General features: G+C 43.9%; 1 protein-coding gene across 1 annotated transcript; it reads left to right on the top strand.

Moving 5' to 3' along the window:
• The first annotated feature begins 1,431 nt into the window (after nucleotides 1–1,431).
• CMTM7 (CKLF like MARVEL transmembrane domain containing 7) lies at nucleotides 1,432–25,468 on the top strand. The gene is made up of 5 exons (XM_040589425.1): nucleotides 1,432–1,683; nucleotides 20,808–20,981; nucleotides 23,831–23,929; nucleotides 24,958–25,039; nucleotides 25,424–25,468. Exons 1-5 carry the CDS (start codon nucleotides 1,525–1,527, stop codon nucleotides 25,435–25,437), a joined length of 528 nt encoding a protein of 175 aa, XP_040445359.1. The 5' UTR covers nucleotides 1,432–1,524; the 3' UTR covers nucleotides 25,438–25,468.
• Nucleotides 25,469–26,381: the final 913 nt, after the last annotated feature.

Raw genomic sequence — 26,381 nt, 5'->3', positions numbered from 1 at the left:
TTCAGCAGTGTTTTAGCCTGACTTTATGCCAGTAGTTTACAGAAGCTGCCTGTATTTCTGAGCAGAAAATACAACTTCGACTTGTATTAATTTGAAGGTATTTATATTTCACTGGGCTGAACTCAGATCAGCAGGGCCCCAAGCACATACACACTTCCAGAAGAACTGAAGGAGCTGAATCAGTAAGAAAAAATTATTTCTTAACAAGGAAGTACAGAAGTTACTAGAAACTTCCTCCACAGGGCTTGCAAGAAACCTTTAAATGTGCATGCCTCAGAACTTGAACTGTAAGAAATGTGTGTGGGGGGGGAGCAGCTGTTTAAAAAACCCCACAAAAGTAAACCACAACCCAACAAAAACTCTTTTTCAGCAGCTAGTGTTCCATATTGTAGCTTTGACATCTAATAACATGAGATAAAATGTGGTGGGACAGGTAACATTATATTGTAACTACTAGCTGGCTTAATAGAATCCCAAAACTAGGTACTGCTTAGTCTGTAATGGTGATTGCCAGTGTTGGCGATGACCCGTCTTGCTCACGTAAATGGCTTATGCTGGCCCCTTATTTGTGTTGGAGGTCATTCAAACTTGCCCGTCTCCCCTCCTAAGACAATTTTAGTTGCTGAAGGTGCTATTAAATACTGAATCTGAAGAGAATGTGCACCCTGACTGCAGAACAGAGCAGCAGATGGGGTCACTGCTCTAATGTACAGAAGCAGCACGTGCCCAGCTCGGAGGCCTGCTGTTACCTCACTTGTCAGAAAGCAAAACAAGTTATTTTTAAACTCGAGGAAATGCATTGCTTCCTTTGCTGAGTTTTGTTAGCATCGCTGCATGATGTAATTCAAACAACGGGGCCGAGGCCGTGAGACGGTCGTTACAGTTTTACCCGTCGCAGCCCATTTAACGCGAATGTTTGATCTTTTACGGGATCACGAACCAGACGCTTTGGGGTTGTGGGGGGAGAATAAACGTTGTGTGGGCAGACGCTGTCGGCAGCTGGACCCCCGCCGCGACTGTCACCCGCACCCCGGCGCGCCGAGGGCTCTCCCGCCCCCGAGCGGAGCCGCCCGCCGCGGCGGCCCGGGTGCAGCGCGGCGCTCCCCGCCCGGGACCCGCAGGCAGCCGGGCGCCCCGCGCCCCGCCGGGGAACGTTCGCTTCGGCCTCCGTCTTCGCGCAGCCCAGCCGCGACGCGGGCACGGCCGGGCGTCCCGCTGCGGGAGGGTGCGGGGGGAGCGCCGGGGGGCGGCGGCACGGCCACCCTCTGCCTGCCCGAGCGCGGCCCCGGGCCCGCTTCCCCCGCGCGCGGGCGGCGCCCCCCCGGCGGGAAAGCCCCGCGGCCTCGCCGCGCCCCCCCCCCGCGGCCCCCGCCCCGCGGCCGCGCCAGCCGGGGAGCGAGGGCGGGCGGGGAGGCGCCGCGCTCCGCCCGGCCCCCGTCGGCCCCGGGGCGCCGCCGCTCGGCGTCCCGCCCCCGTCCCCCTGTCCCGGGCCGGGCGGCGGCGAGGGCAGCGCGGGAGGGAGCCATGTCTCACGGGGCGCGGGTGATCCGCACCGGGGTGAACAGCGGGGGGCCCGCGGCCCCGCCGGCCGCCACCGCCGCCTCCTCAGCGGGCTCGGACGCGGAGCTCATGGACGGCGCCTATTTCCGCTCCTGCGCCGGCATGCTGAAGGTGGCCCAGATGGTAAGGGGCGAGCGGGGCGGGGGCGGCCGTTAGGACCGTTGGGACCCTCGGCCCGCGGGGGCGCCGCGCTCACCGCCGCTGGGCGGGCCTGACGGGCGTCGTCGGGGGGTGCGGGGGTCCGGCTCGGGCCGCCGGGGCTTCGCTCCGGGGCAGGGGCAGGGTGCGGGGACGGGCCGCGCCGCCGGGGGCTGCCTGGGCGCGTTCCTGAGGCGGCGGCGGGCGCCCCGGCTCGCTCCGCGCCCTGCGTGGTAGCAGCACCCCGGTGCCGGTGCCGGTGAGCATTGACAACAGCTTTGCTGCTAATAACAACGGGCACACCGTGGTGCGAGGGCACATGGCGCTCCGGTGGAGCACCGCGTTCCTCAGCACGCGTAAGTTCCTGGGGACAGCGCTGGCCTAGTAGGGGGGGCGGGGGCCGCGCCCTGCCCGTCGGGGACCGCCAGGCGCTGACCCCGGGGATGTGGGGCATGTGTGGCCGAAAGGCAGAAACTCGAAAGTGATCAGTAGTGGAGCGCTGCCAGGTTTGGAGCCGATACCTTCACTTGACGCGGTGCAGGAAATTTTGTTCCATCCAGATGCGGAGGTTGACGGGTGGATAAGCGCTGTCATTGCTGTGGCACACAGCTGTCCGTGGAGTGATTTGTCAGCTTAATCCCAGTGGCGGCAGTGAACAGTGCCGAGGGAAGAGCAAGGAAGACAACTTGTGGTGATACCTCCTCACATACGTTCTCATCCCACAAAAACTTGGCCCCTGACAATAATTTGTGCTGGAGTCGTTGCCTTCATTTTTTATAAACCCCAGTGCCTTGTTTTCCCCCCGCCTTTATTTGTTTAGTAATTTTTTTTTAAAACTTGTGTCAGTTATTAGCATCCAGAGTCCTAAACTGACATTAGAAGTTAGGAATGATGTTGTCCTAAAGTTTAAAAGCCACCCAGTTTCTTCTGCTTCACTGACAGCCATCAGGTGACCTCAGGGGTGAGGCTGGGTAGGAGAGATGCACCGGTGCGCTGGGCATGGCTGCCTGCACCCGCGCTCCTCAGACCCCGCAGCTGCCCCTCAGTATGAGTTCTGGTCAGCAGCGGTACAAACCTTTGTCTGCTGCCTTCTCTTGGGTTGTTCCCAAGCTATCGTGTGGACCTGGAGTAACTTCTCAGAAGACAATTTTTTTTTTTTTTTTTTTTTTTTTGGAGCATGTGTCTGCATTGTCCTTTGCTGATCAGCTCTTACCCTTTTGCTTTCACCAGTGTGGAAAGAACAGTTCCTTTTATGGTCTAGAAATACCTAGTCCTCTCTGCTGCCCATCCTGCTGTGGTGTCCTTGCAGCTATGATGTGTGACTCTTACAGCTAGCACAGCCGTGCTTATTTGTGCTGAAGTTTCAGGTTTTGATGCACATATGAAGTGTGTGTGTGTACTTTACATTTTTTATGTAATGTGTGTAAATCTCCATAGTTTACATCATAATTCACATACTTTATATAAAATAATATTTTAGCAATGCTGTTAAATATCAAATTCGTCAGAATTCAAGCTAGTGGCTTTCTGCAGTCACTTTTAACAGAAGTTAAAATCATGTAAATTAGTTCCCCTAGCACGCTTTCATCTTCACCTTCTTACATTTTTCTGCTTTCCAGCTTGCCTGCAGATAACATCAGTAGAAGTTATCTCAGGTATCCAAGGAACTTTGGGCAAATGAACTTCGTTTAATATGGTGTCACAATAGTGTTGTCTTCTTGAATAACACCCTAAGAAAAGTAAATGTTTGTGCTGCGATGTGTAGGAATAACCAGAATAGGCTAGTTCTAGATTAATTTGTGCACCCAATAAAATATGGAGAGCTAAATATTTTTGTAGTTCTCCTTTATCTCTTTTTACACAGTATTTCCACTATACCCATCGGTCCATTTGTATTACTGTTTAGTTCTCCTAGTAAGAAATGTTTGCGGTATCTTTTAGGAAAGAATTCTTTATGCTACATCTGTAGACATTCCTGCGCTAGTGTTAAGGTGGCTGGTGGGACTGCAGTCTTACTAAGAAGGAGAACCATTGTGCTGGCAGAGGACAAAGGTAAGGTCTTCTGGGTTAGGCATATATCATGCTAAATTGCGTACTGGGCCTCAGAATTGTGGTTGTTACGAAGAGGGAACATTACTGTTCCTGTTTTCTCTTTCTTCCTTAATTCCTTTTACCAAGAAGTAAAGGATGTGAGGGAGAACAAGAAGGAATTTCCTGTAACGTTAAGGGCTGTTTGCAGTGCTTGCAAGCTAAAAAAAAAAATTGTATGTGTATGCGCATGAAATAGTTCTAATGGTTGACAACCGTGCGCCATGAAAATCATACAGAGGAAGTGAAAGATAATGTTATAGCTGTTCTTCTGTAAGAAAGATTGTAACACAAGGACTAAATTCAGCAGTCTTGGACAAGATGAAGAGGTTGTCTACAATCTGGTGATTACTGAATCGTTGCTGATATCTAAATGCTGCCAGTGCTTTCTCTTCAAGTTCTGCGTGCTGTGGTGTCTGGCATGGAATGAAATTAGGACGCAAAAAATGTGTTTCTTCCCTGTAAACCTACACAAATTCCTCTACTCTTTTGCAGGAAAACTTCTTTAATCTTATAAAATGACTATAGCTTTGAAAAGATAAAGCATTTTATGCATTGAGATCTTGGCTTTCTAATGTTTAAAGAATGGTCTGTAAATATTTTGATAAGAAAATGGAGGAGAAAACATAGTTCTGTGATTTGTGGATTTTACATGGCAGTAAGATGGTTTGAAAGCTGTTCTTTTATGCGTGAGTATCACTAACGTTAGTAGGGGCTTCATTTCCAAAATCTAGCCTGAATTGATGCTGTGATTTTAACAGGAAGTTATGAAGTATCTTCAACATCTAACCCGCTTCAACTGGTTTAACTTGATGGTGATTAATATAACTTTTCCTTTTTTTATCTTCTTTTTTTTTTTTTTTTTTTTTTGTATTTGCAGTTTTGCCAAGATCTCTTATATTCTCGGGGATACATGCAGGATCCCATTGTGTCCATCTTGGTTCTATAGCAGCAGTGTACTAAGTAAGTGTGTGAGTGGGTGTGTATCAGTGTGCACCAGAGAAGCTAAATAACTTGAATTTTAGCCAGCTTGGCAAAATCAACACGCGAGGCAATCTTCGGTATGCCACACTAACTGTGCTGATTTCATCTGAAGCACGTTTGCTCTGTGTCCGTGCTACTGCTGGCTTGTTTTATTGTAGGGCTTTCTAGGAACCTGTTTTACTTAGCTTGGCGAGTTCTCTCAGGCTTCTCAAACTCTTGGACTCTTCCATGTTTCTGGACTCTTGAGAGGGTCAGAGGTGGCCCATGGCCTTTTTTGCCCCTCTTTCACCTCCTTTAGGTTGGGCCAAGCTAACTTTGACCATGGTTCAGACTGAAGGCGATTGTTCACACAACAGGTAACACTGTTGTTACTAAGAGGACGATAGTTCCGGCGCAGTAAGCGCAGCCTCAGAATACAAGGTGTTTTAAGCTGAAAACAGCGCTGATTCTTTCAGCTCGTTACGAACCAGGAAAGAGCAGTTCCTCCATGCAGAAAAGACGAAAATCAGAATTATCTTCTCAAGGCTGAAGAAAGTACTTACAAACAACTGCAAGGTAAAAAAGGCTAAACTCAATAAAAGTTGACTTAACATCATTTTAACTTGTTAAAAATGCAAAGGCAATAGTTTAAGCTTTTCTGCTGAGTATATATTTAATTTCCAAAGTATTTCTTGACAAAAGCAATTACATACTTTACAAGTGAATCACCAACAAGACAGTCTGTAATTCTGAGTAACTTTGAAGTGTGCTGAAACCCCTCTGGGTTATTTGTATACTAACGTGTGGTTAAATAATAGTATTCAAGAGAATATTAATGTCTAACATGGAAAGCTGGAAAATTCTGGTAGTTGGGTTGCTGGAGCCAAGATCAATTTCTGAATGTGTTGGATGATACCAAGCAAATTTACTGGGGAGCTAAATTCAGAAGTTGTTAAAATATGAAAAGAAATCAAAATCTGTTAGTGGAAGAAAACATTTCCTAATCAAAACCATTGATACAGGAAAAGGAAATTCACAAAGGCAAATGATGCTTGGAATGACTTGAGAGCTACTCAATCTTCTAACTTGATCTTGAGCCTGAAATGTCTTTGTGTCCATGGAGGTGATTGAAGAAAAACATCTAATTGTTTGCAGCATGCACCAGTGATGCATGATTTTGCCTGTATGGTAATAATGCTGCTCAGTCAGAAGAGAGGGATTCTGGTGATGTGCAGAAATGCTGAACTGTAAGCATGTCTCTGGGTCCTGTGTAGACTGTGCTTTCAACTTTCCTCTACTTTCACTCTGTTTATAGTTCTTCCAAAGGAAAATAGCAACCAGAAGCAACAAGCTTGGTGGAAGCTGCTGTATGCTAAACTACAAAGCTTAGAGTCAAACAGTTTTGTGTTCTGCTTGACTTTTCATCTGGCTGATAACAGCAAACATGAAAGATAATGCTGTAATAGCTGTCAGTGATGTCATGGTATACTATACAAGATCTCTTATTTTGAGCTTGCAGGAGGCTTTTACGTTTCCAAAGAAAATAATAATTGAGGAAAACCACCCCAAGAATGTGCAGGTGTCTGCAGTCTGCAACTCTGTGATAAACTACTGGCTAAGCAGTAAGAAATGGGACATGTTTTTTAGCAACATAGTTATTTTCATGCCAAAGTCAAAGCTATGTGTGGTAGCTGCTCATTATTTTTGTTGTTCTGCTAGAAGCTGCGGTAAAAGGACCTTGCTTGGGATGCTGAGGAAAGAGAGAAAAAAAATTATCTAAGTCTTAGATGGCTCCAAAGTAAGCAGGAACACTTTGAGTGAGGAATGTCCAAGCCTAGTAATTAAAACCAACAGGTCTGGGAAATCCTGTTATTTCCACTTTGAGATCACTGAAACAGGCTGTCCTGGCCAGTTGTATTTTTTCCATGCCTCTGCTCTGCGTGGCCATTTTACAGTTTCTGCCCAGGTATTTGCGTAAGAGCTGGGAGCAAACAGTATGTTCTCTGTGTGTTAACCAAGAAGTGCTTGGTGCTAGGCTGACACAGTTTCATTTGATGAGACAAAACTTCACAAGCAACACCAGTTTAAGGAATTTTACATTTCTGCCTTGCCTCCACGCAGCCGTTCTCAGCTGCAGTGATGCAGCTGTTCACAAGGTTACGTGGTAAACCAAACAAGGGAACTGATGCAGCTTTGCTTCAGCTCTCCTTCAGTTTTCTTTTTCCCTAAGAGTTTTTAGAGAACAGTGCAGCCATAGAGAGTGCTGTCATCAAGAGCAAGTGCCTGGCATATAAGGGCAGGAACTACATAAGCCTGAAGTGGTTCCATGTGCTTCAAACCACAAGCTGAGAATGTAGTCCTTTTTGCTCTTGGTCAGGGGAAGGTTTTGTACCATCTGTTTCAATTTCTGTCTCTTTCAGCAAAAAAGAAACTAGTGATTTCTCTTGATGTTGAAACTGCTCTAGAAGTCTGAAAAATCAACTCCATTACATTTTGTAAAAAGGTGGTTATAGTCATTGTTAAACACCAGGGAGTTTCTGCTTTGAATGTGTCAGTGAATGTTTTATTTATATCCTAAAAGAGGCTTCCTAAAAGCACATAGTTGGAGCTGTTTTTCATTGCTCATCTGACCCGTCCATTACAATTTGTTGCAATACATTCATTGGCAACCTGAGTGCATGTAGTGCTCTTTCTATAGAGGTGGTTGAACAAGGGTTAGCAAATACATTTTCTGAAACAAAACAAAACAAAAAAAAAAAAAGGAAATGAAGCCTAGAAATTTACCGTATCTCTTGAGACGTGTTTAGTATGCTTGAAAGAGCAGAGTGAAGTATTGGCAGTGGTGTCCTGCACATTTGCTTTACAGAAAGTTAAATTTGCAAACGCCTTTTTAAAATTTTAATCGGATGTGCATGGTGTCCACAATAATAAGATGGGGTGAAGTGTGGATTCTTACTGCTTTGTAACTTTTCTTTAAGATGTGCAAGTGCGGTGTATTCCCTGTCTTCACTCTCATTGGAGATGCTATCCCTTTGAACGTCCTCTCCTGCCACAGAGAAACCGAAACCAGGGGATCAGTTCTAAGCGCGGTCTCCATCTGCTCAGAGCCTGTAAATGATAAAGGCCATCATGCCAAGCATCCTTCCCTGGGTCAGGGCTGTAGATGCTGGAACATGTTGTGTCTCGCTATGATCCAGGACGAGCTGTGGCGGTACCTCAGTGAAGGCAGCATGCCTGACCATGAGGCTGTGTCGGGTACCTGCTCGGCATAACCGGGGGAGCGGAGTATTGCCCCCCAGAGCCAGACAGTATTTGCTTACTGTGGGCGCTTCCGCCGCTCCCCTCCCTGGGGAGGCTTTGTGAGGTACTCATTCAGTACTGCGGCTGAGTTGTCTCCTTTGCGTTGTTGTCATGTCATGTCCGCTGTGGTCTTGTCCTCCTGTTTTGTGGTGAGGTGTAAAGTATACAGCAGCCAGAAATTGCTACTTTCTGTACACAGAAAATTGCTGTGATTTCTTTTCACCCACCTGTGAGCTTATTCATTTTTGCATAACTCTGATTCTTGAGGGATCATCATGAAACAGCTCCCTGCACTGCAGTGCTGGTGATCAGATGAATGTAATGGTGAGTACAGGTGCGCCTGACTGGTCAAAGCTAGGTGACTGCAGCTTTCGAAGCCAAAGCAGATTTGGCTGCTGTTCTTGCAACAATAGCAGCAGCTGCAATGCTTACAGCTTCCCCTCTTGCTCACAGCTTCCCTTATGGAAAATGGAAATGCAGTGATGGCGAGATTGAGAAGCTGCTTCAAGGGGCAATTTTCTTAGAATGTTTTTGGTGGTTTCTTGTTTGTTTGTTTGTGTTTTTTTTTAAATGCCATTAGTGAGTTCAAGAAAGAAGTACAGACTGCTGGGGGAGAAGTATGCTGTTAACCTGAGGTGACCAGCAGCAGCTGCAGAACTACAGAACATCAGCATACTTTCCTGCCAGTCTGTAATCACACTCTGGGAAGGCCACTTTGAGAGCTTTCATATCTCTTTGGGAAAAACACAGTCCCCAGTTGCTGCTTGTCACCCGCTGGCTAACTGAGCCTTTTGTAGATTGCTTGAGTGAAGCTTCCCAGTAGAAACAGGGGTGTTGTCCCAGCGTGTCTGAGAGGCCTGCCAGCCTCCAGGCAGTCAGAGAAAGCTGTCAGCATCCACAGTGCCACTGGGGAATCTCATCTGTTCTCATTTCCCCCCTCATTCATCACCCTTCACTCCTCTGGCACCTTGCCAAGCGTCAAGTGTTGCCTTTAGAAAAGGTCGTTCTTTTGTATGCTGAGACCTGGTCTGGTCCAGCGATCAGGTTGTGATGATGCCAGTTGGTCTGGAAACTGTCCTGACGTTTAGCATTTTGGGGAACTCTCACCTGTTTTTTCCTGATAGGAATTGTGATGTGCCCCCACAGCTAACAACATGGACTTCGGTGATGTAAACAAGTCGTCATCTTATTTGAGGAGACCTTGCTCAAGGCTCTGTTGCCATGGATGACAAAGCCTTCGCTGGAGATGACAGATACAAACTTTTTAACTGCTGTCTGTGCGACTGCCAGATGTCAGTGTGGTGTTCTCTGGGGCGGGGAGAGATAGGGCAGGTGTTAACTGAGGATTTGAATCAGTCAAGCCGTAAATGCCTCAGACAGTGAGAACAAGTGTTGTGAGCAGCATGTGTGAGGGTGAGTGACTGAACAGATTGCTTGCTGAGGGTTAGCAGGCATAGGCATCGAGACTTCACTGAGCAGTTCACAAGGTGCTCCTTATCTCAGTAACAACTTTCAGGAAGATGAGATTGCATGCTTTTTAATTTTTGTGCATCTAATTTGATAGGCTACTAGAATGATTGTTGCCATGAGGCACTGGTTTTACGTTTTATGTTCCTGTTTGAGTTTTAAGTAGCTGTATGCTGTTGGATATGTATTGGATAGCCAGGTCAAGGGAGTAACTTTGCAGCTTGCTGTGCAGTTTGTGGGTGTTTTTTAATAACAAACAGTGTGTACCCTGGGCTTCAAGCAGCCAGCCAGTCTGAGCCAGGCTTGGCTGCTCAGCCAGCGTGGGCTCCTTCTCTGTAGGTGGTATTACCTTGCATGGTTGGTAAATCCATTTTTAGACAGCCATGAACTTTACCTATAAGAGCTCTATAGCTCGCAAGTAAGGGTTAAGCTCTTTCTATATTGTGTATTACTGGCAATATGAGACTTTATTGACTATTTAAAGGGCAAACAATATAAAGAACCCAAACAATGTATCTGAGAATGGTTCCGAGCAGTGGTTTCAGAGGTGCCTTGCTCTGACGAGGAGCTCTTCTTCCCAGTCACCTAATATGGCAGGTGAGGTGGGCCAGCTCTTGCTCCTAAGGAGGGCTCCCTCTCCAGAGTCAAGGCTGGTGAGTTCTGTTGCTGCTTTTGCGATGTTACAATGTTTTTACTTACCATGATCTGAGTTGTGATACAGGGATTCTCCCTACCATGCAAGATATATGGTCTTCTACAGTGGAGTGAATTACAGCAGGAGCCACATGCATGCACGCTTTTTGCAGCAATCGGGTAGTATTTTTCTAAACGGGCAGTTGGCTTGGTGGTGTGGGGGACAGGTTCCCAATGAGCACCACAACCAATACCTTACCTGGGAGGAGGGGACAGAGCACAGGCTGAGCCAGTGATTGTATCTGTGCATCTGCAGAGAAAACTAATTACAGGGGGTGTGTCCCTGCTTTTACCTGAAACAGCAGGTTCATCCATGATTTGGGGATTATGACTTGATTTGAGATGGGAGAGACCACTGGAGTGGGTGGCAGGCTAGCTGTTACGTGGGGACTGTTGCCTGTACAGAGGAGTCGTTCCTTATTAATAATGGACAAGCTACATGCTTACAAAGCGTAAGGGTCTCCTGGCTTTGTCCAGAGTAATACCTTCAGTCCCTGCAGGTGTCTAGAAAGATATAAACACCCCCTTGAGAGTTAGAGAGAAAGCAGCTGTGTTTCCCAGAGTTAAAACTCTGCAAGGACATTTGCTTTGTTTAAGATTCTGTTGCTGTCCTTCGCAGACATGCCAACAGTCAGCTGTGCCTTTAATACTGTTTTGCAATGAGTTTTGAGTTTGCAGTGAGTTTGGGAATTGTCTGTGACTTGAATATGGTACTTGTGCAACGTTACTCAATTACTGCAGTATTTTGAGTGTTGTGTGCATCTTTAATGTAGATTGGAAAAACTTACTGATAATGCTTTTTCAGTTGAAATGTTTTAAATTGAAAGTTGATGTTTAAAACAATCCAATGTTAATATTGGATTGGAGAGAGAAGAAACAAAATTATGAGTTTGTTGTTTGCAACAGGCTTGTATTGTGGTTTGGGTTTTGTGGTTTTTTTTAATTCACTACCTGATAAGAATATGATATATTCTTTGTCATATAACTGTAAACTCCTTAGCTTTCAGTTAACAACGTATGGGATTGTATAGTTTCTTTCAGTGTGGTGCAATGGTGGCCTAGGTAGCTATGGGGATTAAAGTAAGGAGCTAGTTAAACTGGCGGTGGTGGGATTGAAGTATTGCACACTGTGATCACTGGTAGGCAGGACTTAGTTGTAGCTAGTCATTACAAAGAATTGCCTTTTTCATGATCATGGCTAACACCCTGTAACAAGGGCTCTTTAGTAATGTCATTCATATGCTGGTTCTGTGATTGCCCCACATCCTTTCCTACCACTGAGGCCTGCGTCTGAGCAGATAGATAACTTCTTATTAGTAGATAAAGAATACCACTTGGTTGTACTTAGAATTGTCCTCTTCTCTGAGATATAGAGGGTCTGAATAAGATTATTTCGCCGTTTCTTGCCCTCCCACAATTTTTATCTTCCATAAATAGCCTGTGGATGGTGGTGCACAAGAGAAATCACTTATCAGAGGCCAGACAGCTTCCTCATTTTAGCAAAGCAGCCAGACAAGAAGGAAATCTGCTCAGACGCAGAGGCTGAGCGATTATTGTGCAACCAAAGACTGACTGCTTCACAGAACCATGCACTTGGAGGCAGCTGATTTCATCTGTCATTAGTGAAGTTTTAAATGGACTGGGGTTTTTATCTTCTTTTTCTAGTAGGGGTTTGGCTGTTACAGCTCGCATTTCCAACACCGCCCTGGAAGAAGGAAATCTCGATTACAGCAGCAGGCAACGTTGTTGCTTAAATTAGCTGAACCAGTCTTGCATGAACTACAGTGGTAACCTTGGCTGGTGCTTCACTCATCTTTCTGTTTTGGGAAGCTGTTAAAAAAATTTGTTTTATGCTGTCCAGAAATATGTACTTAATACATGGGTGTTGCTTCGCTGTGTTGAGGTGTAACATTCGGAAATGTACAGCTGCGGTCAGTGACATTTTTCTGGGGCATGGTTATCCCGATTGGCTCCCTTAGGGATGGAAAATTCCACTTACTATCTTGGCTGGTGTCACAAGCTGGAAACTTTGACTTTTTTTCATTCAAATACAAAAAGCATTTAGCTCTTACTATATTGGGTTTTTTAAAGGCTGTGATAAAACTGGATATGAGTCAGTGCTGTCCCTTGCTCCAGATCTGTAGACAGACAGTTTCTGTACTATCACTTGCACTAGAACTGGGGTGAGTTCTGAAGAGAGTGGAAATCACCGGTTTTTATCATTTTCATGGACAGTTCTCAGGGTCCTCTTTTCAGATTCAGGAGGAGGGACATTAAAGCAGTACCAATGTTCATCAGTGCTCCAGCAAGTGCAATGGAGATCTCTTCTCAATGCTGTTTTACAGCATCCAGGGAAAAAAACCCAAAGCTGTTTCTGTCTGCTAGAGCATTAAATTGTTAGAGAAGGATGGAAAGAAAAAGCCGTTTCAGGTATTGCCAGCTGCCAACTGTACACTGGTAAACCAGAGCTGCTGCCTACAGTCTTTGTACTGGTATAGTACTATGCTGAATCCTGTCGCCTGTCCTTTTTTCCCTGAACGGTGCTAAGTTTTGGTTAGCTAATGGCAATGCATGTCCTGGTGCAAGGGACTGGGGAAGATAGCTAGGAAACATTAAAAGAGGGAATTACGGTGCATTCATGTGTATAGAGGGAAATCTGAATGAGAGACAATGAGAGATATAAAGGAGAAGAAATATGGAGTCTAATGCCGGGGGGGGGGGGAAAGAGGAAAGGGGTATGAAGAGCAGAAAAAAAGGAAAGGGGTACTGGAGACAAAAAGTCATCGTACAACTTCTTACAGGAAAGAGTAGCAGAGGGGAGTGCAGTCACGAAAGAAAAGAAAATACCCTGAGAAAAACAAGAATGGGTTTGTACATTGCATGGAAAAATAATTCAATGAAAAGTTAATGCAGTGCTGGGTGGATTATACATGACAATATGTGTGTCACAGTATTGAGTATATGTGCATTATCTTTGGGATAAGAGTTACAGTGTTTCTATGGCACTGAGCACCTTGAGGCAGTTTTGCTTCTTATTGACATTATCTTTCATCCCTGTACTTGAGCTGGCATCTCACGTATTATTTCTATATAGAAAAAGAAAATTTATTATTCATAGTTACACTGTAAGACAGCAGTTTCAGCCTGTCAATTCAGTATATGATCTTGGGATTTGCAAAACCCACTTTCAGTTCCTTTCTGCAATGAAGATTTTTAATATCATTCTTTGTATTACTGCAGTAGCCAGAAGTCCCAGGCAAGGAGTGGGCCACCTGCATTGGGTTAACCCCAGTCAGCAGCCAGACACCCACCCAGCCTCTCACTCACTCCTCTCTCCTGCAGAATGGGAAGAAAACGGAAGGCAAAAAGACCCATGGGTTGAGATAATTACAGTTTCATAAGGCAAGAGAAAGCTGCATATGAAAGCAAAGCAAAAAGAGGAATTCATTTGTTACTCCCCATCAGCAGGCAGGTGATTAGCCACTTCCGGGAAAGCAGGACCGCAGCATGTGTAAGGGCTTTGGACGACAAATGCCATAGCCTCAAACGTTTCCCCTTATACCTTCTTTTCTTGAGCTGTTATCGCTAAACACAACATCACATGGTCTGAAATATCCCCCTGGTCAGTAGGAGGCAGCTGTCCTGGCAGTGTCGCTTCCTAACATCTTGGCCACTTGCAAGCCTACTTGCTTTGCGGGTGAATAGAGGGAGAAGCGCAAAAGAAAGCTTTGCTGCTGTGCAAGCACTGTTCAGCAGCAGCCAAAAGATTCATGTGTTACCAACACTGTTTTTACCACAAATGCAAACACAGCACCGTATGAGCTGCTGTGAAGACAATTGTCTCTCCCGACTGCACCCAGTACATCACACTCTGCAGGGTGTTGCACAGGCACAGGGGGAAGGGTAACCCTTGCTTTGCAGTCATTAATAGAATTGTGAAAGAACAGCTGGATACAGGTGAGTGATAATGTACAGTACAAAACAGTCAGGAATCGTCAAGAGGATGAATAGTGAAGTAGCCTTAGCTTTAAAGGTGATGCTTCCAGTCAGGAAACAGTTTATTTGCAGTGTCTTGTGTGTTGTCGTTTTGCAACATGTGATAAAGAAAGTCTATTGTAAGTAAATAAGTGACACTCAGGAAATAAATACCAATTCCCATTTTACAGTGAGCTGGGACACTCATTTTTGTTTATCTTGTGTGGTGCGGCAGCAATCAACCAAAAAGCAACCCCTAAAAGACCAAACTTTTAGGGTCATTCCCACACATATTTTCACCCATGCTTGTCTGTTACATCTGTCATCTGTTGATTGTTGAGTTGGGCTTCTGTTTTTTTAGCAGGTATCTATTGTCATTCACACTATAAAGGAAAACAGTCACCTTGACCTAGAGGTTTATTAGTGGTGCTCAGCATTTTTTGCCTTTGTTTACATGTCTGAAGTGTTCTGAAGGTGAAAAAAATTAAGTACAATGCATATGAAGTAATTTATTAGTACTCATCTGGCGAATGGGGGAGTTGTAGCAGTGAAGTACATGATAGTGAAGTTCAGACAGTAAGAGGGTTACAAAACTGAGGTCAGAATTCAAGAGCCAGTGACATTCAGATTCCTCCCTTGTTGTGTCAGTGTTTGTCTGTGGAAATGTGTCTGTAACGCTCAGAACATGAGCCTTTCCTTTGGAGTAAGTTCTTGTCTATTGGAGATCGTGGTGCATTTATGTTTGTGCAGGTACCTCTGTCTGAGGAAAATTGAATTCCATTCAAATGTTACAAAATAATTAAGTACTGGTAATAAAGCCAGAGCTTTATTTATTGCAACCATTAAAACGGGACAGCAGAAAAAGATCATACAAAGGCACCTGCACAGGTTGATTCCTGGGTTGTAAAATTGTTCTGCGGTCAGATAAACTGCAGCCTTCTACCACATGATCAGAAAATGCTTGGTGGTGCCAGCTGGCCTGAGGGTACGCGGAGAGCAAGACAAGTCCTTTCTTGTGTTACGGTTCCTTCATTACCCTTAGGTAATGAATGGTGAGGGAAATTGTATCTAGTATCTTGACTGGTGGGCATGCCGTTCTGCCTTCCCCTTCTTTGGAACAGATGGTTCTCTATTAAGCTGCTTTGCACTTGCTGGCTTGGCCTGGGCTCTTCCGTCTTTGCTGGTACGCTCCAGCACGATTGTGTTAGTGAGGGGGAGTCCAGGCTGTTGCCCCGAGATGCAGGCAGCACTCGGGCAGTTTCATGGTGGCCCATGTGTCTGACAACAGGACTGGAAACAGCAGGAGGATCTAGGACCAGAGAGGCTGAGTGAGGATTGTGTGGCTGGCTTGCTCTTGGTCCCAGCACCATGCCCAGCCCACTCGTGTGATGCTAGGATGTTTGGAGCTGAGCTTTCTCTGCAACCTAATCACACCTGCAGAACGGCAGTCAGCCGAGAGTAACTGCAGGGAGTTAGGTGGAATTCAGACCATCTGAGATCGGGACTACAGTGGCACCTGGGCCTAGTGCCGTGCGCCTTTTCTCCACTGTGCACTTGTCTTAGGAGTAACTGGAAGTTAGATTTTCCTCCTGTATACAGTCTTTTCATAATACAAAGGCACGATTCCGCTCCTTTCCTTAAGAAGGCGTTGAATTTTCCTGCAGCGGAAGACTGACTTCCTTGAAGTCTTGGTACACGTTTTCCTTGGTTTTTACTAGGTGTAATCAGCAACCAGTGGACTTTAGATGCTCATTCTTTGACAGGGACAAGAAGAAACAGGGAGGAAAAAAGCTGATTTTTAGAAAGGAACAGCATTTCCAGGGAGCACTTCAAGCAGCATTTTATAGCACAGGGAAAGAGAACTTGTCACTCCTGTGCGGTCCTTCTGTAGCCTCTCTAGCCTGAGAGGTACAGAAGGAAGGCGTGCCATTCTGAACAGATTGATGTCATCTCCATGGGCAGGAAGGAAGATCCAGGGAACGACAGGTTGGTCAGCCTCACCTCAGGCACTCAGAAGGTGATGAAGAAAATCCTCCTGAAAAGCATTTCCAAACACATGGAAGGAGAAGGTGGTGATCAGGTGTAGCTGGTTGACCAGGGCCATGCCTGGCACATTGAGCGAGTGGTGTCATAGTACAGGGGGAAAAGGGCCTTGAGGCCTTACCCTCATCACTTAAAGCCAGCAGCTTTGTTGGCCCTTCTTTGTTGTGAAGATCAGATATCCCAGCCCCTCTCCCATCTCCCATTAACATCCTTGAAAGATCAGTGCTTGTTCACCCTTTTTTAAAGGCCATGGGTTGGCTTTGGAAGGAAGACCATATCAAGAAAGAGCAAATTACGTTTCATTTTTGGTAGAGCTGTGCTCACTTCAAATCAAAATGGACCTTAGGCTTGGGAGCCTGCATCAGTGTTATTCAAGAGCCAGCATTTTCCACAGAGGATGTAGTTGCCTCGTCTCCAGCTCAAAATAGAGAAGAGAATGCAGACTGACCATCTTCCTTTTATGATGTCTGTTCCATCTGGTCAGGTGTTGAGTGCCTCCTGGCAATTGCTGACTGCCTTTAGTTCACATTGGCTTCACTGTGAAATAGTTCCTGATACATACCAGTGTTCCCAAACACACTTCAAGTATCTGGTCCAATGGAAAATCAAGAAGTGGATTAGTTTAAGCTGATCAACTTCTGTGAAAGAGAGTAATAATGCAGAACTTCATTTAAATGCAGAAATCCTTCTTTGGAGTTGATTGATGCATATGTTCTTTTGATTTGCTCTTCAGAAACCAGAAAGCCCTTAAACGGTAGTGTCCTGCAATGTGTCCCTCGCCCCTTTTGTAATGCAGGTCTGAAGCTTGGATATATTTTTGTGGAGCACATTGAAATCTTCTAATGACTGACTATCGTTTGACCTGTACTTCTGGTCTGACTGGCTTGCTGGCTGTGGGTTACCTGTCCGCAGCTCTCACAGTCTGTGAAATACTATACTGAAATGGAAGTGGCAGTGCCCTAATTTTTTTGTGCCTCTAGTTTTTATTTTCAGGATGTATTAACCTGCTCCCCTGAGCACAGATGCATAAAGAACACTCATAACACTCGATCGTTTTAGTGCTTTGCCATTCATTTCTCTCTCTCTGTCTGTGCCACAAAGTGAATTCCAAGATATATGTTGAACTGTATCCCAAACAGTTACTTATTAATCATTTTATCGCTCAATTTCAAGTTCTCTGGAAACAGGAATTCCAGCAGGGAAAAAAAAATACAGTCATCACCCAGTATATCATGATAAACCAATATCTGGTGAAGGAACTTTGGTATTCGTCACTTTTAAAGGACAAATAATATTATGTGGCTCTATTTTCTACATTTGTTACTGTTCTTTTTCAACAGGTGAGTCTTAAACTCTGACTGTACCCGCTAACCATGCAGGCAGTATAGAGTGGCAAACATGGTATAGCTTTATATAAAATGGTGATGTAGTCCCCTTTGCACCGGTCCTGTGAAATGGTATTACTTGCCTCTGATCAGAGAACCCTCTTTAGAAATTCCATGTAAATCTCATGTTGTGAAATACCTTTACCACACAGTGATTTCTTCCTACCTGTGTGCTGAGGCACATCTGAAATCAAAGAAGGGAGAGTCTTTACTAATGTTTATTGGAGTTATTTTAATTTTGAAGTACACTTGAAATGGAAAGCATGTTTGTTCAAATCTGCATTTCTTCCCTGTTTTAGGAGCTGAGCAGATTCTTCGCTGCCTGGTTGGTACCCGTATCTTCTAATTTCTGAGGAGTAGAACACCTCAGTTACATTTTCTGACCTTGTCCTTGGGTGGCTCACATTCTTCTTTATATTTATTCTCAATTTTTTGTACCTTTTAACTGAAAAAAAAACACTTTTATGCTTCCATGAAGTTGAAAGAACTGAGTCTAGTTTAAATTAAGCTTTTTTTACCACTGCTTATTATTTAGTTGGTGGTTGTACTTGCAAGGATCCAGTCCTCCTTATCCTTTGTACACAGTAAAAAAGTTGCTGAAGTCAATGGTTCAAACATGAAATGAGCCAATAGGCAGATTTAATATCTGTGACTTAACACTTCCTTCTAGTGTAATTGAAACTGAGAACTGGTTATTGTGAAGACACCTGAATAAGGGAGACCCGTTTTAGCTTTTGATGGTTAGAGAAGGGTTGTCCTCACCTCACCTTTGTCCAAGAGCAAGATTCAATGCTTGCTGTGACTTCTTGTTGAGTCTTCCTATAGAATGAAATTTCATTAAATTTAGTTTTCATATTCTCATGAAAATAATAGCTGTGTTTCTTGCATCACTTCAGGTGTTCTCCTAGATTATAGGGTAAATGACCTGCCGATCTCCTGATTGTTCAAGTTATTCAACAGCTAAGTGAGACAATTCCTTGTTTAACCGATATTAAGATTCAAGGAAGGGAGGTGGATGGCAGCCTGAGCCAGCATGGTTACTGGCTCTTGCCATCCTGCCTGCTCAGTCCTTTCTATCCTTCCCATTGCAGTCCTAGCTTCTCCCTCACACTCCCTTGCTCACCTGAACCTGCCTTGTGTGACGGTGGAATCAGAGTAAAGCTATTTGCTTTTCTTAGTAGTTCACTTTTCTGCTGGCTTAGTACACTGAGGTGGCTCGGCACAAATGAGTGTAGAAGCCAGCACGTGACATGGAGTGAAATCAGAGTGAGAAGGAGGTGACAAAGGCCCCTCATGAAACCACAGCTTGATGTAGACTTGGTATATGTAGACACAGATTGGGCAAAACTTCATTAAAATTATCTCAGAATTGAAGAACTGGGGCAGAGGTCTTTAAATGCTGAATTGCAGAGAGGATTGCTTTGTTGTCTTCTGAGAAATGTAGCATCTCATAAAGCTCTGCCATGAACAAGATGCAAGACTTTGTGCATTTAGGATTCCCTAGTGGCTAGGTCGTGAGACCCAGAAGACAGGTACGGAACGGACAGAAGCACTAAACGTGCAGGATGCTGCTATGATATTGCACTGCCAAACCAGAGGGCAGGAAGATGTCTGAAGAGACAGGGACTGAGCAATATCACACATTTTCAAAGGCATGTGTAACCTCCGTTTCCCAGAAGCACTGAGCATGCTCTAGCCCTGCATTTGACAGGGCTACCTTTACTACCGTGTATCTATTTCAAAGGTGAGACGAGATGTAGCTTACTCTAGTGCAGAAGCCTGTCACTGGCTTGGACTGAGCATCACTTACAATGCTAATGTCAACTACTGGGGCTACCATAGTAAAAATAACAGAGCTGGACCAGATCTAACAACAGCTCAGCCACTTGTGTGGGAAAGGATCCCGTAGCACTGACTTTTCTCTTTGGAGCCACCTTTTGGAGGTGGTTCACTGACCTGACACTGATGTGACTGTTTGGATGGAATTTGGCAAAGCTGACAAGTTCTTGTGAAGTTCTTGTGTGTATAGGGCTTTTGGTCACCCTTAAGGATGCATGTGTTTAGCCTGTCAACTTAGAACTAAGGGGTGAAAAGCAGTTAAAATTACAGCAGGGAAAATCTAAGCTATGTTGTTTGGGTGTTGGGATTTTTTCCCCCTTTTCATCTTAAGGAAATTACTCTGATAATGGATGCCGTTAGTTAGGAGTTTGAAAGGTGAGTGTGCAGGAAAGGATGGTGCAGTCTTGAAGTGCTGGCTTCCTTGGATAGTTTTTTAATGTCTTGGAGAAACACTTAAAATATGAATCATTACTGCTGCTGGCTGACTTATAGTGTCTGAAAGCACGCATTGGCAAAGTCTGTAATAAGAAAATATTTGAGTATATCCTTGGTAGAATATTTTTTTTTTTATAACCCAGGCTAGCCAGGCTGTTAGAAGCAGCAAGATCAGTAAAATAAACAAATAGCTTTAGATTAAAAAAATAAAATAGCTTTTGTCCTTTGCAAGCCTACAACTGAAAAAACTTGTACAATAATGCTTTGTAGTTGTATGTGACAATGATAACATATTAAAGCTTCATGAATATTGTATTGGGGATGGGGTGAATTAATAAATTCCTCCAGTGTTTATGTTATTTGCTATGATTCTACCTTACAGTCTGCTAATAATCCTGCTCTGTAGGTGATAGAAAAGGAAGGGTAAAACTTTTAGCTCAGTTGCAGGCAGGTCCTCCGATTTTGCACATCAGAAATCTCACTAAGTGGAAGTAAAGGTACATGTGTTCATGGGCACCTTCATTGTTACAGAGTTCTGTGATTTCCTTCTGAAGGTCCAGTGGGGTTTAGATGCTTCAGTTAATGGTGCAACTTCAGGCATTCAGTGCCTCTTCTGTGTTTGAGACATACTGTATTGTACATAGCGACTTCTTCAGGTTGGATTCTTCAGGCTGAAGCTGCTGCTTCCCTTCTAGCAGCTGGCTCTTTCCCGCTCTTAATGGCTGTTTTAGCTCATTTAACAGCAAATTTTAAAACATTATTACCGTGCTCGTTACTTTGTCCTCCGTTTTGTTGGGACCATCCAATATACATTAGATATTTGTCTTTTGGTTCTAAGTGCCATTTTGTTGTGGTTAAAATTATCTCCACGGCCCTCTGAGCACCATTGTAAAAATCTTTAATGTGCGTTTTGCCTTTCAGATCTCATTGCTGATTGGATTCATCAGTGTAAATAATTCTCCATGGACGGATTACAGTGCATACAGCTACTTTCAGATTGTCACCATGTGCGACTTGGTTATGATTTTGTTCTTCTACATTATCCACATTTTCAGAATCTACAGGAAGCTCACTTGCGTTAGCTGGCCACTTGCGGTAAGCCTGTTAGATGGTCTGGGTTCCTTGTCTCTCTTGTGCGTTGATGTCTTGATTACTTAGTCCATTTTCTTGGACACAAAATGATAGGCTGCCTTTCACGTAATTCTTTTTTGCCTTGTATGCAAATCCTTCTGTTGCTTTTGTTATTAGTATTTATTTCAGCAGATGCTGCAATTGTAATTTTTTTAGCTGATTTGGATCTGATCCTGCCCTCCTTTACACAGATAAAAATCCAGATTTACTCCAGGGAATGCAATAGCATTATTCTGAGACAATTGAAAAGAAGCTACCGATGACCAAGTCTTCAGCAGATGGATCCTAGCTCAGGTCATTTATAGCAGCTAAGGGATTTCTAGACTACCAACCAGATCATAGCATTAGAATTGATGTCCTACATCCTGTCCCAAAATAAAGTCTGTGAGTGCTATTTAAGTCAAATGTGTCTAGTTTTGGTACATTTATAGGTAACTTAAACAATAGCAAGAAATAGGAGCCTCAGCCTGATTGCCATAGCCTGGCCATTCCTGGGATATCCTGCAGGATGTTCCTGCCTCATTCCTACATTTCCCCTGCACATCCATCTCTTATGTCCTAGCAGAGAATTAACAAGCAGCACAGAAAATGTGAGACCCGAACTTCCTCAGTAGCTTTGGGTCAGGTCAGCTAACAGAAGAGTTCTGCATCCTAGGGTGGGATGACAGATTTTAATAACACCTTGGGATGTCTCCCTTACGCATAGTGACATGTTAGTTCCACAGAGGAAGGGCCAAAGGGATGGAGAAAACCAGCTGCAGAGATACAGACGAATTCTGAAATCCAAGAAGTGGTTGGATGGAGTTTAATGGAAGCTATGCAAGTAGTTTACAGATCTAAGATAAAGGTTTGTCCATCCATCCACTTCTAACCAGATTGAAAAAATTAAATTTTTTTTAGCTGAAGAATATGGTTAGCCTTGCGCCCCTTCTTATTTTTTTAAATGTGTACTGCCACTATGTGTCTCTAGAAAGTACTTCTTTATCCAGAGATAACACAGATGCAGGGATTGAAATAAGGTAATAAATGACAGTTTTTCAAAGCAGCATTTAATGTATGCATTGCTGTAACAGGACTATGCCATTTTGACCTCTACATAGGCTGCTTTTGCTTTTTATTGTGTGTTTAGTCATTCCTAAATGTTGCAGAGTCACTAGTGAGTTCAAGGCACTGCAGCTGGTGGCTGCTCTGCTTCAGATAGCTTTATGGGATGTGATGCTTGAACACTGCTGCTCTTTTACAACCCACCTCCTTTTTGGGAGGTTCACATGTTTAAGTATCTTTAGAACAGAATAGGAAGAAGACCTGGAAGAGACTTTGGGAAACTACAGCTAGTGTTGGGCTGAGTTTCCTGGCAGGTTCTCTACCTTGCAGCCAGGGGTGTGATTTGCAGTCAGTGAAGTTGCAGCGGTTCAAGAGGTTGTTCAGCACTGACACCTTTTAAAGCCGCGAAGTATTTCTCCAGAGGGGCACTCTCCAGGCCACCTAATTTAGTCTTTGATTCTTTTGCACTTTGGCCCATCCCTCAGATTCCTGTGAAGTAGTGGCCTGCGTACACTGCTATAGTTGGTGTCTCTAAGGAGGCACTGGCACGAGGGACTTGCCTGCTGCATCACGGACTAGCCAGAGAAGCCTCCTTACAGAAATAATTTATTCTAGCAAAAGCAAGGGTTGAGATCTTGATTACTTGAGCAAGGTTACATGAGTTGCAGTCTCAGAGCGCACTTGGTGGCAGAGCTCCTCCTCAGCTGCTCGGTAAACACCTGAGCAGAAGGAAACCATGGTATGTTATGATAGAGTATTTCTCTTTTGGGATTTCTTTGAACAATCTCCTTTTGGGGCTGCATTCTCTCTGCTTTGGTTTGAGACAATCCCTCCTCTCCCTTATGCAGGGCATTTGCTTGGCTCATGCTGGTAGTGCAATGCAGATAAAGTAAGCAGAATAATACCCTCCCGCCCACCCCACCATGCAAAAGAAACAACCTGTGTTCAGTTTGCAAACACCTGTATTAGCTGCCATAAGGTTTGTGAGGATACAAAATCTAAATCCACATATAAATCCTTATAACAAGGTAGAATTGACCCCTGGACTGATACTCGTGACACTAGAGAAGAGCTTAAACGTGGTGCTCTGTCAGAAAAACTCGTGGCGTTATGTTTTACCACAGGACAGCTGTAGCCACCCTTACAGACTTAGGAGCCTAGGTGTTGGTTATCATTGTCTGCACAATTGTGCTTTTCGGGGCTTCCCTCCTGTTTCCAGTCTTAGTTGATGTAAGTTGTTAGTAAATCTAGCCGTAGATCCACTGCTTCCTTTCTAAGACTATCAGAAGTAGGAGCATTTGATTTTCCATTTATGCTGTTTGCTGCCATTTATTGCCATTTCATATAGGCTACAGAAATATGCCCTTAAGGCTTCTTCCTTCCTCCAGAACTGTCTCTTTAAGTAAGGTCCATATTTCATGCAGTAAAGAGACATTTTTCACCCTCAGTAATGTGCTATGTTGAAGTGAAGGGATTGTGTCTGTAGCCAGTAAGCAGATCTTATTCCAGTGACTTTAGTAGATCTGAAGATTGGCCCTCTCCTTTTTCGAATGTAAAGTCAGGTATGGTACAAAATCCATCCGTAAGGTGGTTTTTTTCTCTCTTTCTCTCTCTTTCACTTATTTTTAGCTTCTTTTTTTTTTTTTTTGACTCGGTGTTTTGCCCACTGGGTTTGAGTAATGTCTGCCAACTTGTTTTCATTCTAAGGCATATTTAAATGCTTTCCTGATAAGTTTCCCTTCTGATGCAGGCTGTGCTTGTCTTTACAGGAGTTTCTTCATTATTTAATTGGCACAATTCTGCTTCTCATTGCATCGATTGTAGCAGCATCCAAGAGTTACAATTTGTCTGGGCTTGTGGCTGGAGCGGTAAGACTGTGCTTATTAGTCCCGACACTTTTTTAATTGCAATATATATATTAAATAGGGCATTGGAAATCTATTACTTGTAATTTTATTTTCGTACAGACTTGCCTTGCTTGTGTCTGGGTTGGGTAAACTACATTCTAGCTCATTTCAGTGAATGTTCTATAACACACTGCCAACAAAAATATTCTGTAGTGAGACTCCAGACTCACCACTAAAGTGGGTATTTGTCCTGTCAGAGAGCTGAAACCAAAGGCTCCTGCTTTAACTCATAGGAACTGATGTGTTCAGGGGAAGATTTAAGACAATTCAGTTCTGACAAATGGCTGTTGTAGCAGCTAGAAGTTGTCTAAAGGATTTCACCCCAGTCTGTGGCTTTTGATGCCTTCTGCTCCTGAGCAGAGCCCTGTTCAAGATAATTACTTGAAAAAACCCGCTGGAGTCCTGGGCTGACTTCGTGGAAGATACTCTCTGCCTCTGTTGGCTGGAGGGCTTTAGAGAGGGAGGCATGACTTCTGAGTGTGGGCAGCAATATTTTCACAGCAGCAGGACTTGAATTACAGTTCCTCCAGAGTAAAGAATTACTTTCAGAAACTTAGTCCTGATGATGCAAACAGACTAGAAGATTTACCTGACTTGTTTATTGGCAGATGGCAGGGAAAGACTTGTTTGAATGGGGCAGTGAAAGAGCAGTCATCAGAGGTGTTAGAAAAAGTCTTTTCTTTCTGGCAGAATCCTAGCGAGAAGTCTCGAAGGTGAGACTCTATGCTGCTGTCCAGCTTTTCCTCCTTCCTTGTATATGACTCGCTCTATCTTTCAGTCATTGTTTTGACAAGACATAAGCTGCTATTATACTACAGAAATCTTTAATTTTTTAGTATATTGGCAGAATGGAGTGAAATACAACTTTTTGGGGTCTGTTAACATCATAAAATATATAGCTGGATATACAAAGACTGCCCATACATTCATGGAATATGTGTCATCTAATGTTCTGGAAGTATTTGTGGTTTGTTTGTTTTCTCATCCAGACTTTCGGGTTCCTAGCTACGATCCTTTGTGTTTTAAGCATATGGTCATCCTACAAGGTTTCATGCATCACGCAGTCAACAAGTAAGTTTCGTGCTTAGTACCTGCCAGAATGCTTCCCAAAATGAATATTTATATTTTCTGCCACAGAAAATTTGTTTTCCAGAATGAATATTTATATTTTCTGCTGTGTTTACCTGGAAGGATTTATTAACATCCTGTTACTTGTTACTCAGAATTACTCACAAAGCAATAATTCCGTATTTTCTGTCAACACAGACAAATTACAGCTCTTGACGGCTGCTAACAACTAACTACAAGAGCAAAATAACTTGCTTGTAGCAAATAGTAAATGTTAGTGCTTTCTCTTCTACCCTAACCCCTACCAAAAGAAGGTTTCCTGTGTGTTCCTTCAAGTAGTTGAATTTGTTTGTGGCAACGCAAGTGACGCTGTCTTCTTTTTCAAAGATGCATCTGTATGACTCCTTCATCTCTGCAAGACATCTGCCTTACGAAAAAGGATACCAAAGAGGAGTGTGCACTACTGAAGAGAGAGCATGGGTATTTTGTTACTAGCCTGGAGACCCGGTAACTTCTGAAGATCTACTTGAATGCCTATGCTAAACAATGTTGTGAACCAAAGTTTGTTTGCTCCCCCACCTCCCCAGTGCAAGAAGTTTATAATGGAGAGCCTGCTTTTTATGAGCTTTACAGAGATAGACAACTTCTGTCTCATAAGCTGGGCTGTGGTCATTTCTAGCTGTTTGCAATAAGTGCATTTAAAACTTATTTGGAGAGTCATTTGGTTCTCCTTTGAGAGGGATGGAAAAATTGCTTTTGATTTCCTCCATCTGTTTACAGAAGGGAAATCCTGTGAATTCCTACCTGATTCTTAACTTTCAAGGGTGATTTGTTTAACAAAGGAACTGCTACAAACTGATTTGTGCCTGGATAAGCTGACCCAAGTCTTTGTTACCTCTTTATCAGAAAGGTGGACTTTGTCTAACATCAGCTCAGCCAGCATCAAAAATTACGAACTGCAACTTGAATACATCACTGCAAACACTCCCTCCTAGCCCTAATACTACATGATGAAATCGGGGGGGTTTCTCCATGAATTTTTACAGGTTATTAACAATCAAAGATTATTCTTGAAAACTTCCCTCTGCTAAACACAGGAAAATACATATCCAAGAATATATGCTTAATGTTTTGTGGTTTTTTTTTTTTTCCTTTTCACAAATACTTATTTCTAAAATGGGTATATTTGAGACCTGCTCTTTAGAAAATTTTGGTGCATTTCCTATAAAATGCTAGACTCATTCCTCCTCTTTGGAGTCTAACTAACGGTGTTTATTGGAAGCCCATTGTGAATGGAGCAATGTGCTGCTTTCTCTCTCTCACACGCAGCTTGTCCCTGCCTCTG

Source organism: Falco naumanni, chromosome 4 (assembly GCF_017639655.2).
Source record: "Falco naumanni isolate bFalNau1 chromosome 4, bFalNau1.pat, whole genome shotgun sequence".
NCBI classification, from domain to species: domain Eukaryota; kingdom Metazoa; phylum Chordata; class Aves; order Falconiformes; family Falconidae; genus Falco; species Falco naumanni.
The sequence above is the reverse complement of the archived record's forward strand: the minus strand, read 5'-3'. Positions and strand labels throughout refer to the sequence as shown.